Source organism: Mercenaria mercenaria, chromosome 5 (genome assembly GCF_021730395.1).
Source record: "Mercenaria mercenaria strain notata chromosome 5, MADL_Memer_1, whole genome shotgun sequence".
Classification (NCBI taxonomy): domain Eukaryota; kingdom Metazoa; phylum Mollusca; class Bivalvia; order Venerida; family Veneridae; genus Mercenaria; species Mercenaria mercenaria.
In genome coordinates, this window is record NC_069365.1 from 58,115,985 (window position 1) to 58,131,776 (window position 15,792).

General features: G+C 37.7%; 2 protein-coding genes across 2 annotated transcripts; both read right to left on the bottom strand.

The window, feature by feature from the left end:
* Positions 1–7,241: 7,241 nt before the first annotated feature.
* On the bottom strand, positions 7,242–8,828 carry LOC123565509 (uncharacterized). The gene has a single exon (XM_045359377.2). The coding sequence runs from the start codon at positions 8,826–8,828 to the stop codon at positions 7,242–7,244; it is 1,587 nt and encodes a 528-aa protein (XP_045215312.2).
* A 112-nt stretch (positions 8,829–8,940) lies between these two features.
* On the bottom strand, positions 8,941–11,469 carry LOC128557334 (uncharacterized). The gene has a single exon (XM_053544623.1). The coding sequence runs from the start codon at positions 11,467–11,469 to the stop codon at positions 8,941–8,943; it is 2,529 nt and encodes an 842-aa protein (XP_053400598.1).
* Positions 11,470–15,792: the final 4,323 nt, after the last annotated feature.

Genomic DNA, 15,792 nt, shown 5'->3' on the forward strand with positions numbered 1-15,792 from the left:
ACCTTGCTTTAGCAAAGCCTGCTAAACAAATACAACATGCAGAATCCCCCAGATTTGACAACGTCTTCATCTGTTTTGGTCCATTTCACATACAACTAGCATATTTTGGATCACTCGGTTACATAATTGACGAGTCAGGAGGCCCACATATACTCACAGATACTGACGTTCTTGCCAGTGGATCACTAAATGGATTCATTTCAGGAAAGCATTATAACCGGTGCAAACGGCTGCATCCTTTGTTGTTTCAGGCTTTTAAAATACTGCATCTCCAAGCATTTCTTCAAGATGGCAGTGGCCTAGACGCGGACCTTAAAACAGCCCTTAAAGAGTTGGGTGAAACACCATCACAGGAGGCGCTGAATAGATTGCAGAACATGAAAGAATATATTGACTTCATGAATCATTACGAAGAATATAGTCAAAAGACAAGAAATGGAGAGCATGGAAAAACTGCACAGTACTGGATGATGTATATGGACTACGTTCAGCTTTATTTGCTTTTCAGCCGGGCTTGTCATACAAATGACCTCAAACTTTTTGCATATTGCCTTGGAGAAATGGTAAAGGTGTTCTTCGCCACATGTCGTCCTAACTACGCCCGATGGATACTAATGTACTATCTTGACCTGTTAAATATGGACGAAACACATCCTGGCGTGAGACAAATGCTTGAAGCAGGAGCTTTTACAGTACGCCGAACATCAAAGTCTTTCTCTAGGTGTCCTGTCGACCTGACATTGGAGCAAACTATAAACGCAGACGCCGCTTCAAGACTTACAGGAATCTCTTCATTCAGTACTCTTGAAAGTGCACGTCGAAGGTGGATGTTGACACAGTCATCTCGCAGGACTGTTGTAAGTAGTCTTTTGTCTAAAGCTGGGATGAACACTCAGGAAGATCCAGTTCAGGAGCTGAAACCATACAGGATTGAAAGAGACAACACAGATTTGCAGAAATTGATTTCTGGAATTGAAAACAAAATGAATCCATTCAATGCTGATTATAGAAATGACAATCTGTATTGTCTTTCTACTGGAAAAGTTTTGCCTCTGGACATAGCTAAAGACTTGCTGTCTGTTGGAGAAAAGGGTGCACAATGGCTAAAGGAGTTTGAGAATGGATGTTTCAACGACGCATCTAGGTTTGAGAAGTCTATTCCTAGAAGAAAAGTAAAGAATTTTGCTGATTCAGCAGTTAAAATGCAAATAACCTGTAAAGACCGTACCATTAAACAATTGAGATGTTCAAGAGATCTGTTTGGACGATTGTTGTTCTTGGCTACAACAATGGAAATAGATTTGAAGAAAATCTTTGCATATCCGCTGACACCAGTTCCATTGTCCTTAGCACACATTGATGGAACAGTTATGAAGACGGACAAATCAAAATTGATGAAGACACTTGAAGGCAGAATTACATGTGCACCACCGCAAAGAAAAGATGCAACCATTGTAGACGGGATGTTCCTGATTCAAACATTGACTAATCTTCCATCAACATTTGGAGAGATTGCCAAACTTATTCTTACACGAATAACCAATATGTCTAGGCGTGTTGACTTTGTTTGCGACACATACAAACATCCATCTATTAAAGATATTGAAAGGAAATCAAGAGGCACGGTTTTGGATGGAATAACAATAACAGGTCCAGAACAAAGACGACCAAAAGAGTTCCAAAAAGCTTTACAATCAGAGTCATTCAAAACCTCACTCTTGATATTTCTGTCTGAAGAATGGTCCAAGGATAAATACTCCTCCATGTTAAAGGACTGTCATCTTTATCTTGGGATTGAAGATAAGTGTTATCTTTTTAAGACAGAACAGAATAAGGTTACTCGTGTTGAGCAAGATAGTTTGGCGTGCAAGCACGATGAAGCTGACACGCGAATAGTCTGGCATATGCAAGACATTGCTCAGCAAACCAGTGATGCAAATATAGTTATCCGATGTAATGATACAGATGTATTAGTCATACTTCTATACCATGTACGTAATTACTGTGTGAAAGTTTGGATGGATGTTGGACACAGCGGACTTAACAACAGGCGGTACATAGACATCAGCAAGATGAGCACAGTCCTTGGGCGTGAAATATGTGACGCAATACCAGCAATTCATGCATTTACTGGTTGCGACTACACTGCTGCCTTTGCTCGCAAAGGCAAAATTAGACCTTTATATATTGTAGAAAAGTCCAAAATGTACTTAGAAGCTTTTGCCAACCTTGGAAAAACTCCGGTTATTAGTTCAGAAACCGAAAGTGCACTAGAGTCCTTTGTATGTGCAATGTATGGTAAACCGGCTATTTCTGTTGTTGCTGATGCAAGATATGCTATATTCAGGACGAAGTTTGCACCAACAGATGAAACAGAACCACTTGGCAAAATTAAAGGTGCCGATGCAGCTGTACTACCGCCATCAAAACCGGCTTTATACCAAAAGTCTCTCCGTACCAATTTGATCTCATACATTTGGCGACATGCCCACCAAGCCGTTCCACTCGAAATGAACCCGATCGAAAACGGATGGTTTGTAGAAAATAGTTATTTCCAGATTAAATGGTTTTCTGGTCCACAGATTCCATCGAGTATTGATGGTGCGATTTCTAAAACTGACGATGACAATGATGAGGATGAAAATGTCGATTTCTTGGATGATGAAGAAGAGCAAGATGATCTCGATGTTGATGAAAATAACAATGAAATTTAAAACAGAACAGCTATACAAGTTTAACCAGAGCAGAAATGACTTACATCTAAAGCATTGAAAATAATCAATATGTAATGAAATCTGATGAACATTGAGATGAATTGATTTTGTTACTATGGTTAAGCTATTCTTTATTGAACACTGAACATGAGTAACAATTGAAAAAGTAGCAAGGTATAACTTTTAAATATTTGATGAAAGCAGTGCATATTTTTCAGGGACAAAACGTTGTTATTCGTCATACACTATGCCTACACTTGTTAAGTTTTGATTGTTATTACTTTTAACTTTTTGATGAAATCAATGCATATTGTTCAGGGAACAAAAGTTGTTATTTGTCTTATACTATGTTTCCACATGTTAAGAACTTGATTGTTATAACTTTTAACTTTTTGATAAAATCAATGCATATTGTTCAGAGAACAAAATTGTTATTTGTCTTACACTATGTTTACACATGTTAAATTTTAATTGTTTTCGTATTTAAAGTGATATTCTCTCTATTGAGGGCATTAGTATATTCCATTAGAGCAACTTATGTATTAATTGTAGAAAAAGTATGTTTGTTCATTGAAAAGATAATGCAATTCCTCTTTCTAAATGTAACATACTTGGCGGTTTAAATGTATTTGCAAATGTAATCCGGTTTTTATTTTGATTTGATACGATATATTGTCCTTAATAAATTGAATAATTACATCAGCTTTTCTTCTTGCATGTCACTGACCTTTTGTGTGTGAATTTCACAGAAAGCTAAATGGTCCTTTGCGAAACTTAAACTTTATTTAGAGAATAATATAACGGTAATAAACCACTACCACTTTAATACAGATCTAAACATATTGCATGAAGTAATAACCACTTTCACTTTCTTTTATATAGGTACAAACGTGTTGTATGAATTGTGACATTCAAAAGGTCTTTCTTATTTGCCAGTGTTTAACCATCCAGAATATGAAATTCGAAGGAGTATAAATCCAACGATATTTGATAAACAGAATTATTTATTTGCAAAATTTCAATAAATTGACATTGTTCACAACAATGAATAACTATAGCTGACTTATGATGATCAAATATCTTTGGCAGTTATAAAATAAGAAAGACACTGTTTTGTGACTTTCAAGCAAATTTGACCTTTGACCTTTAATTACAAGTTTAACCTTGTCCCCTTGTTTTTAATTTTTCATTACATGTCAGATATACAGGAATCAACAAAGAGATAATAACTGTTATTAAACAGTGAAAGATGGTAGATGTTAAAAACTGTAACCATACCTGAAAAATAGCCTAGAAGCGGACCACGCGTCCTAGTACAAATAAATTCTAAAAAAATCATCAACCACAGTTTTGACACTTAAGAGATCAATTACTTTTTAGAAAATTGTTTATTTCATTAATCTGAGTAAAATTTAGTGACAAATTAATAAAAAAAAAATATTTTATATACAAAACAATGATACAAAAAAGTCTTTTATTTGCATTTTTTTCCTGTTTGACCTTTGACCTTTTATTTTGGGATTGATCTTTACATTTTTACTGCGAACTCTAGACTGCTGACATGACCCAACAAATATGCAGTTATGGACACACAAGCAGCTTTTGTAATCAAACACTGAAAAAAAATATAAAGAAAAATGTAACCATACCCCTGATATTTTGAGACGTGGTTATTAGCACCCCTATAACAAAAACAATCCGAAAAAATATAGATAGGCACGGCTTTGACACTTAAGAAATGGGTTTTCGTGCAGGATATGAATTGTTCTTTTCGAAAATATATGAACTTCTTTTGGCCTCAATTGTTGCAATAAAAGTCCGTGAGCTCTCGGACCAAGTATAGCAAGACTTACGGCCTTTGAATCAGTCAAAATTGATGGTGCCCATTCGATAACTAGAGAAATTATACCCCCAGATGCAAATAATATGTGGGCTTTATGGAGTCACGCATGCCCACTGTTCCATCTTTATGTTTTATATAAGAGAATCTGTATTCAGATTAGCAATCCTCAAATGTAGTTTAGGACACAATGAAAAAATTAAAATAAAGTTTAATCGTTGTTTTCATGAAATTTACATAAATGTTTAACTGATATTATCACAGGGTGTATTAGTGCACGTCGATTTTTTGGAATATGGGCCGCCGTGCGAAAAATATTGAGAAATATAGAGACCTATACCACATTGTAGATTGAAGTGAGTTATCGTAATTTCCCATGTATCTCTTTCCAGACACGCGACTGGAAAAAGTTATGACGTCATAAATATGGCGGCTAAAGAGAAAATAAGAAAGGCAGAAAATGTATGACTGTTGGATAACTACTGGTGACAACGTCTTTGAAAACTATGTTATGATTGTAAAACTGATATATTTAGTGAAGGTAATGGATATTCTAGGAGATAAAACACATTTATGAAAAATAAGATGGAATTAACTATGCTTAAAATGAAAAATGTCCATAATATCAGAAAATGACGAAAATGACTAAATAACGATATTAAGTGAGCAAGTTTCTGTTAAATGGCACAGTATGCTCGATTAAAAATAGAAAAAGTTTAATACTCTATCACTTCCATATTCAAATAACATGATTATATATATCTATATACCCCTGTTATCTGTATGAGTGTGTCAGATCGGCTTAACGCCCCGACAATTTGGCCAGAACGCAAAATCAATAGAAAAAATCTGTTGCATAATGCAATCTTAAGAATGTTGTTTCTAATGATATAACAGCTTTAAAACGTAAACTATTGTATAGTGCAAATTCTCCTATTAAAATTGATAAATCTATTTAATACATACTTTCCTGTAAACCTGAATGAAAGAAATCTACGAAAGAAGATTTCATCAGAAGATTTCTCTATGTACGTTTTAGTCCAGCGTACTAGGTGGTCTATGATGTCATCGCCGTTTAACGCCTACAGTATATTTACGTTTTACATCAGGAAATCTATAATAGTTAAACCTACACATTGAGTCCTTCTAATGAACAGTATTTGGCCTCTAATCACATCCCTGAAATTGTATTTTCAAAGTTCGCATAGATGATCAGCAAGATTATGATGGATTCCTTAATTGCATATACAATCACATTAAGCTCGTTTCATAGATAATTTAACCCTTTTACATGTACCAATACTAATTTATTTTATCGTATAACTTCATGCCTAACTGATATTTTACCCCGCGTGAAACGATATTGCGACAAAGTATATGCAAACTCTGAAAAAAAAAACATTTCTAGAAAAATCAAAATCCAACAATTACAAGGTGTGCTGTTAATTGTTCCATATGATTTCCTTACTCTTTATACCTATCTACCTAATAATCTAATGAATAATAAAGGAACTGCTTAAATTAAACGCATTTTTATGCATTTAATTTCAGTTAAGCTTTTTCTCTTTTTGGTTGCGGGTTTATCCCGCTACCAAAGTTAAAGTGTATTTCTGACAATCATAGCATCTTTATTTTATTCCAAATCACATCCAAAGGATGTTCATGTGCTATACAAAATAGTCCCATTTCATAAACAATGCTGATGAGTTATCAATGAACAAGCAGTTCTTATTCAACCTGTATCCATGTCGTTTAGACACTAGTGGAATTTAAATACAAGACGTTGTGTGGTTTCTTACAGTTTACTTCAATCTGTTGCTTTCGTTTGACTGCGGAAGTACCTCATATAAACAAGTGACGTCAAGGACGTCATACATAATAATATGATAAACCGCGCCACGTAAACGTGACGCCAAGATTAGCGCGTCAACATGATAACATGTATACTTACATGACACTCCGGGGCCGGAAAGTAAAATATCAGAGTAAATTACAAGACAATCATTATGTATCAAATTGCACTCTTGAATGAAAATTACTAAGTCTTGTTAAATGAATCACGCGTTTAAAACCATTCTACGGAATGTCATTTTCATTTGTCTTTCACAGTCTGAATATATCTCTAGTAACAGAAATTGTCTCAATTATCACCTAATTCTAAACACAGTTTCTCTTATCACTGAAATTTGAACACAGTCTCTAGTCTCTGTTACCAACGAAATCTGAACGCAGTCTATTCAATCAGCTCAAGCGGATAAAGTTTTGCTATAGGTCTGGTGATGATGCCCTTTCTAGATTTGACTCGTGCTGCACGTGTACGTCCGTCTACTCCAGTAACAACGTCATCAATAACACCTAAGAACCACCTGCTTCTGGGTAATGTGTCGTCGTGAATCTGGACTACGTCACCAATTCGAATCAGATCGCCTTCGCCTCCTAAATGTTTGTGGAACTCTCTTAACGATGTAAGGTACTCGTGCTTCCACCGGGACCAAAAATGTTCAATTGTAGCAGACTTAAAACGGTATAGCTTGTCTGCTTTATCACGTGACATATCGTCTGCTTCCGGTTCTTCTCGGTCGTCTGGATAGATAGGTGTTGTGATTCTTCGTCCGTATAGTAAGTGTGAGGGCGTCAAGGGTTCGTCGTCTGCTGGATCTGTTGATGAATGGGTCAGCGGCCGATCGTTAATTATACACTCGACTTCGGTAATGAGCGTCTGTAGGGTTTCTAAGGACTTTCTTCAGACTGGTCTTGGTGAGTCCAATGAGTCGTTCCCACCAACCGCCATACCACGGAGCGTGTTGAGGGATGAACTTCCAGGTAATGCCATGTGGGTTCAAAACTTCTTCTTTCATAATCTTGGCCGTAGCTATAAATGTCAATGCGTTGTCGGACATGAATACTTTTGGTGTGGATTGCCTGCTGATAAATCTGCGAACAGCTAGTATAAAAGATTCTGTCTTCATATCCGTGACTATTTCCAGGTGTACGGCTCGAGTGTTTGCGCAGGTAAACAGGCAGATGTATACTTTCAGCAATCTTCCGTCTGTAGCTTTCACGGTAAGTGCTCCTGTGAAATCAATGCCGGTTACGGTAAACGGAGGTGCGTGTTTGAGTCTGTCACTGGGTAGAGGGGGTGGATCTGGTACTCTGTAAGGCTTTGCCGTCAATTTACGGCACGTGACGCACGTGCGGATGATGGTTCTCACACGTTGACGTATACTGGGAATCCAAAAACGTTGACGTAAGTATGTGACTGTACTCTCTAAGCCTGCGTGAAGTTGTGTTTCGTGAGCGTCTGTAACTAACAACTCAGTAAGTTTTCCTCTAGATGGTATCAGATACGGGAATCGTGTTTCCTCAGGTAATGGTGCGTTGGCAATACGTCCTCCACAGCGTAGTATTTTGTCTATGTCAAGGTACAGGTCTAGTTGTCGCACTAATGCAGGTTTAATGCATCTAGAATTGGTCTTCTTCATGTAATCTAATACATCTGGAAACCTCACGTACTGTGTATGTTTTATTAAGGCCCTTGCTGCTGTGTCGAGTTCATGTGGATGTAGATCTCCGCCATATTTCTTCTGCTTCTTACACTGGTCTACAAATCGAAAAATGTATGCACACACTCTTAGAACCTTTTGGTAGGAGCTGAATCTCTGTAAGTCTAATATGTGTAGAATACCCGGAACGAATGGGGTTTCTTTTACAAGGACGATAGTATCTTCACCTTGGCTGTTATCATTTACGTGTATCTGTGATATGGTACTCTTCACTGGAAAACTGGCTGTGTTTGTCAGCCAATCTGGACCATGGAACCATAATCTGTTGTCATGGAACTTGTCATATGATAGACCACGTGACAGTATATCTGCGGGATTGGTATCTGTAGAGCAGTATCTCCACTCGTATGTTTTCGTCAGTTCATGTATTTCTTGTACTCTGTTGGATACAAATATGGGTTGCTTCTTTGATGTTGAAATCCACTGTAGAGCAATCTGACTGTCGCTCCACAGGTAAACTCTCTGACACTCTATACTGGTGATAATATGGTGGCACAGTCTGGCTCCCAGGACAGCTGCACAAAGCTCGAGTTTCGGGATGGTTAACTGCTTAATGGGTGCTACTCTGTTCTTGGCCATAACAAGTGTGCTGTGACTTCCAGAAACAAGGTACGCGCATGCGCCGTATGCTTTCACACTTGCGTCGCAGAAAATGTGAAGATTTTTTTCTGTAGGAGAATCATCTGGGAAATAACAGCGTGGGAACTTCATGTCGATGGCTTTTTTAACGTCTGCTCTTATGCTGCACCAGTCTTTAATTATGTCGTCTGGTAAAAGCTCGTCCCACTCTAACTTGCGTTGCCATAATGATTGCATCAGAACTTTACTTCTCACTGTGACGGGGTTCAATAATCCAAGCGGATCGTATATCAGTAAGTTCGCATTGGTGTCTCTCTAGGTGCTTTAGAATCGTCGCATTCAGTATAAATGGAGAGCAAGTTGCTCCGAAAAGAACGGACTTGAATCTATATGTCTTTAGAGTGCTGGCTGGATCGTCTGGGTCTGTCAACCAGTAAAATCTTGTGACGTCACGGTCGTCTGCGTGTAGTCCAACATTCAAAAACGCTTTCTCTATGTCTGTGCAAATGGCGTATTTGTTGTATCTGAATCTAATTAAAATTGTAGTAAGATCAGTGAGGTGAGGAGGGGTGTTCATCAAACAGTCGTTCAGGCTCGGAAATTCACGTCCGGATCTGCAGCTACAATCATAGACGATGCGAATCGGAGTTGTTGCTGAGTCCTTTTTTACATGGTGGTGAGGAATGTAATGTAACTTTCTTGTCGTGCATATCTGGTCGGCTGGTACCTCTTCTATAAATCCTCGTTGTTCTTGCTCTCTGATTATCTCCCCATACGTGTGTAGTAGTTTAGGTTCTTTCCTCAATCGGTTGATTACATTTTCAGTTCTGCGCCGGCTGATCAATTCATTGGTCGGTAATGTATCGTGTTCTTCCCTCCAAGGTAACTTTGCTATGTATTTACCGTCGTTGTAGGTAATGCACGTATCTTGGTAATGTGTCAAGTACTGTTCATATTCCTGTTTCTTGGTTACTGGTTCGACTCCCATGGATTCGATTTTCCAAAACTTTTCTAAGTCAACCTCTTCTTTGCTATGCAGCGTGAACATATTCATCATGGATACGGGTGTCGGCGTAATGTTTCTAAATGTGGGAACATTGAGAGGTCCTGACAAAAGATAGCCGAGTTTTGACTGTATGGCTGTAGGTCCGTTGCCACGAATAACCTCGTCTTGCACTATAGTCCAATAAAAATCTGCACCAACTAAAATCTCTATGTTAAAGTCATCACTTGTATGCACCGGATGTGCTAGTTTTAGTCCCTTTAAATATGACAGTTCTCTAACTTGGTTTGTGTACGTTGCTAACGGCACGGAAATCTCGGGCACGATTAACACTTTAACTGGTATATCTTCATGGGTCGACTCTAAATAGATAACTGCTGTATCAAGATGACGTAGTCGTCGTTCTTTGTCGCCAAATCCTGAGAGTGATAATGTTTCTTGTCCAGTCGGTTTTATTTCAAGCTTTCTAGCCATGCTTTCCGTAATAAAAGAACTATGGGAACCTTCGTCGAAGAGTATATTGGCGGGAAATGATATGCTGGTAGACTTCACTGCCGAAACGGCTGTTTTCAACAAAACTGGTCCAGTAGAAATCGTCTGCGTAGAGTGCAAAACTGCTGAATCAGTTTCCTTTACGTTGCATTGTTGGTTGGTAGGTGTTTCAGTCGATGTAGACTCACTTCCGGTACAAATACTTGTATGGTGTCGTTTTGAGCACTTCTTACATTTGAATCTGGATCTGCAGTCTGACAGTTTATGAGCACCGAGGCAGTTAAAACACAACTTATTCTTTTTCACTATGTCCATTCTCTCTTTATAATCTGTAACTTTTTTGCATTCTAAGCTTGAATGATGTCCTTTACAATATACACATTTCTTATCTATATAACTCTTTGGTTTTCGCTGTGTAGTGGAATTGCTTTCCTCCGTTTTGTGGGAATCGGACTTCGTGAGAAATGTGGAGGTCGTGGCTAGGACGTCATATTGTTTTACGTACGGGGCTCCGGCATCCAGAATAGTAATCTCGGATAGTAAACTACTCAAAAGTTCGGGTAAGCGCCACGACTGTGACCCGTGCGCACGTGTCATATTCTGTCTGACGTCGGAAGGTAGTTTCTGCAACATCACTGGAGTAAGCAGGGAACCATACGTGGATTCTGATTGGTTTAACGATTCTAGCGCTCTGATGTAGGTTTCTGTTGTGTCGTAGAATCTGCGTAAACTCGCAACTGTGTGCGTAGGTGCGGGGACTTCTAGTAAAGCCGTCATGTATGATTGTATGATAATATCTTTCTGTCCATAACGTTTATGAAGTAGGGAAATAGCTTTCTCGTATTTAGAATTAGTGAGCGAGAAACCAGCTATCATCTGTAATGCCTCATTTCTAAGAGAAGTCTTCAGGTAAGTAAACTTCTGTACTCCGCTCAGCGATGCATTATTGTGAATTGCACATTCGTAAGAGTCCCAAAAGGACTGCCATTCTAAAATATCACCGTCAAACTTAGGAAGCTCGAGTTTAGGTAATCTGTGATATACTGAGCCGTAACTCGGGTTGGCCGTGGATGCATGCCCTTGTATGCTGTAAGAATAGTTATTTTCGCGTTGTGTTCTGTTTTCTGTACCTTCTGGGATCAGAATAGGAAAAGCTTGTGAATTTGCATTGAGATTAGAAAATTTGACTTGCCTGAATTTGCTCACTCGTTGAATTCTATTTCTCAACTCGTACACATAATCTTCTTGGTCCAATTTCATGTTCAATCTCCTCAGCATTCTCTTCCGGGATAGAGTTCACAATTTGTTCGTGTATGTCCGTTATAATTTGGAGTTTGCCTTTCAGGGTATCCTCAATGGTTTGGAGCTCGTCAAAATTCGTTCCCTCTAAATCAATAGTTTCAAATTTGGTAAAAACTCGCGTCACTGCTCCTTTCTGTCCTTTAAGCACTGCCTGTAATCGTGTTGCCATTGTCACGGCACCAAAATGTCGTTTAGACACTAGTGGAATTTAAATACAGGACGTTGTGTAGTTTCTTACAGTTTACTTCAATCTGTTGCTTTCATTTGACTGCGGAAGTACCTCATATAAACAAGTGACGTCAAGGACGTCATACATAATAATATGATAAACCGCGCCACGTAAACGTGACGCCAAGATTAGCGCGTCAACATGATAACATGTATACTTACATGACAATCCACTCACACTGACCATTTAGATTATATAAGATCTATCAATGATAAGGTATTCCAGCCCATGGTTACATCACAAGCTGGGTCAGGCAGAGTTCATCTTATTTGTAGTATTTGCGACCAAATAATTTTGCATTTGAAATTGTAATTAATGAATTAAAATTATAATATCAATTTGTTTACGGAAGTTCTTTAGTTCAATTCGTCCCTAATCATTCCCTCCACAGTGTAACAAAATAATGTCTGGCATTTCTCCGACCATTTTCAATGCTTTTGATTTGCTAATAACATCCAGTAAAGACAACCCGCTGTAACCTTGCCACCAAAGATCACATAACTTCAGATCCAGATTCAATCCACCAGTCCGTCGTCTTGCTACAGTAAACGCTTGTTTTATGATGAACGATCCAACCAACCACAACTTTTCTGTGCCTAGAACAACTTGGTTCGAATTTCTCACAAAGTAACAACACCCACAAGAAAGCATAACAGTTAACCTAATTCATGCACACAAGCATAAAACAAGAGCACCGCCTTGCGGGTGCTGACGCTCATCTGATTTTTTTTGTGTAATAGAAATATTGTCCTACCCATGATTTCTAAGTCTAAAAAGGGCCATCATTCTTGCAAAAAGCAGGATAGAGTTATGTTTCTTGATGTACAGTGTCCACTTATGATGGTGAAAAACTGTTGCAAGTTTTAAAGCAATAGCTTTAATAGTTTATGAGAAAAGTTGACTTAAACATAATACTCAACCAAGAAAATGATTTTCTAAGTCCAAAAGGGGCAATAATTATTGCAAAAAGCAGGATGGAGTTATGTTCTTGCTGTACAGGGTCAGCTTATGATGGTGAACAAGTGTTGCAAGTTTCAAAGCAATAGCTTTGATAGTTTAAGAGAAAAAGTTGACCTAAACATAAAACTTAACCAAGAAATCTGTTATTTTCTAAGTCAAAAAGGGGCCATAAATCTTGCAAAAAGCAGGACGGAGTTATGTTTCTTGCTATACAGGGTCAACTTATGATGGTAAACAAGTGTTGCAAGTTTTAAAGCAATAGCTTTGATAGTTTAGGATAAAAGCTGACCTAAACATAAAACTTAACCAAGAAAACTGATTTTCTAAGTCCAAAAGGGGCAATAAATCTTGCAAAAAGCAAGATGGAGTTATGATTCTTGACGTACAGGGTCTGCTTATGATGGTGAACAAGTATTCCAAGTTTCAAAGCAATAGCTTTGATAGTTTAGGAGAAAAGTTGACCTAAACATAAAACTTAACCAAGAAATCTGATATTTTCTAAGTACAAAAGGGGCCATAAATCTTGCAAAAAGCAAGATGGAGTTATGTTTTTTGCTATACAGGGTCAGCTTATGATGGTGAACAAGTATTCCAAGTTTCAAAGCAATAGCTTTGATAGTTTAGGAGAAAAGCTGACCTAAACATAAAACTTAACCAGGCAACGCCGACGCAGACGCCGACGCCGACACCGACGCCGACGCCGACGCCGACAACCGCTCAAGTGATGACAATAACTCATCATTTTTTTTCAAAAAATCAGATGAGCTAAAAATGCAACTATGCCAAACGTGGCAATGTGTAAACGGACTCCGTTTTAAGATAAACACGATAAACCTCTGCGCGCCATCGCCTGGCACGCTTAATTGTTTCAACATTGTAACCTGCCATAGCTGCAGCAGTTGCCGCCCTAATTCTAAAAGAATGGGATGCAAATTTGCCGTAATCAAGCTGTAAGTTGCTCAAACACTTCTTCAAAACAGCAGAAAACTGGTATCGTGTTAAAGGCTTTCCATTCAAGTGACAAAATAAGGGCCCACCAATCGGCGGGCGTCTTTTCAAGAACTCTACGATGTTACGAACTGTGCAAATGCTAGAATCTGACCTACTGATCTTTAAGAGTGATCCTGTCCCATATTGATCTGCAGAAATATGTATATAACCTTCCTTTTCATTTACCAGTAAATCAGAAATTTAAATAAAATCCGAAATTGATCTCTTGCTTGTTACAGCCAGTTCACCCACTCTAAGAAAAGCAAAGAAAGCAAGACAGCAAGCTGCTACAAATAAATGACTCTCAAATAGATTTGAGCACACGGCAAAATGTGCTGCAGTATATGTTGAGTTATTGGTAGCCTAGACTCCCTTACCCTGGCAGACCTCTTCAGACCCTCTAAGAGTTTTTAAATGATGTAATGCTTTGAAACAACAGAAGCATTACTCATCTTGCACTGGAACCCAATTGCATTAACATACAAACGGGCTGTAGACGGCGCAATGTCCTTTAATGATAACCACGAGATAAACATGAGCATTTGCGATGGAAGGTGGCCAAACCGACTGCATACAATAAATGTTCCGAAAACGCTCAAAACAATTAAGCCCTGTACTATAAACAACAACAGTATTTTCTGCAAATGAAGCGTTTAACAATCGTGCAGCCTCAGATTGAGTTATCATTGAACGAAAGCAACCTGGTATCTTCGTTGGTTCCTGGTTTGCATCTGGAGCCACCTTCCGGAAACGCTCCCGCTGCATACGAGAAATTGAATCAGCGATCATGAGTTTAAATGAGTAGAAATATGCATTGCTTTAAACACTATGCCAAATTCCATTGCTTGTAATACAAACTGACGAACTAGTTGCATAAGGCGCTTTGATTTTTATGTTTGTTTGTTAATGACTACGACTAAAGCCTTTTTCAAAATCTATATTGATGAGACTGAAATAAACGATTAAAATCTATTGAAGTTGCTCCTCTATCTGTAGAATGGACGTGAAATACTGTTGAAAACTGCGTTAAACCCAACAATTGGGTCATGATGACCCTATATCGCTCACCTGTTAAAGCGACTAACCCACACATTGTGATTTGTGATTTTTTAAATAATTTATCACCGAAAGGCAAAATTCCGTCACGTTTTATATATTTAAATGAAACATAATTGTTGATCTGTCTCTAGCTTCCAGAATAACGGGAACATTCGAGTTTTCGCAGTTTTTCTCATGGACTTTTTTTAATAAACATTGATAAATAGAGCGGACACGTATCTGGCACACAGTAACAAGATGGCTACCCACGGAAAGAATTTTGGGTAAAGAAACTGGGTATTTAACGGCGAATTTTCAAATAAATCATTGTTAGGGTATTTTCAACAGCTTACAGACAAACTGTCATGCAGGGAATGTGACAACATTTATTATACATTTTAATGTATTTTAAATGCATGTTATTCAAAGTGCGTACTTTGAGGACAGATATGGTGTAATGAACAATTTTGTACGTATGATATCGGAGAATATCTTGCATTTATATCCATTTTACAAATCCATTTGCATACTTCTATCCGATACTTCTCTAAATATAGATATAGGATAGTCTTAAGAATTTTAATCTTAATTTCAGGATAAATAAATAATTGTGTGCCTTGCACGAAATTCGAAACGGCAAGACTTCACAATTTGGAAAGTTGAAAATGAGACACAAGATCACATCATACAAACAAGGGAATTAACTTATAGGCATTTTCAATAATGTATTTAAAGGGTTTATCTCCCTTGCACTGATACTCTAATTTGCTTCCTTCTATCATAAGAAAACAAAACTAATATATTCAGGCTCCTTCCAATGTTCTAAGTACATTGTAAATGTGTTGTTTTTTTTTTTTGTTTTTTTTTAGCAAGTATAGTAATATGTCACTATTATCTAAAATGTATGTTAAATTATAATATATAGATATACAAAGGTAGTCTTTGGTTAGTGTTTCAAAGACCAACATTACAAAGAGGGAAATGATGTATAATAATAGGATTTTTTTTACAACAGTGTTATTAATAATATGCCTTTTTTATGTAAGTTGTCTTCTCCAAATAATACTGCATGACCGCCCCAT

Bases quoted from the DNA above. Each gene is read 5' to 3' on its own strand.
- LOC123565509 (XM_045359377.2), bottom strand. From the start codon at position 8,828: ATGAAGTTCCCACGCTGTTATTTCCCAGATGATTCTCCTACAGAAAAA.
- LOC128557334 (XM_053544623.1), bottom strand. From the start codon at position 11,469: ATGCTGAGGAGATTGAACATGAAATTGGACCAAGAAGATTATGTGTAC.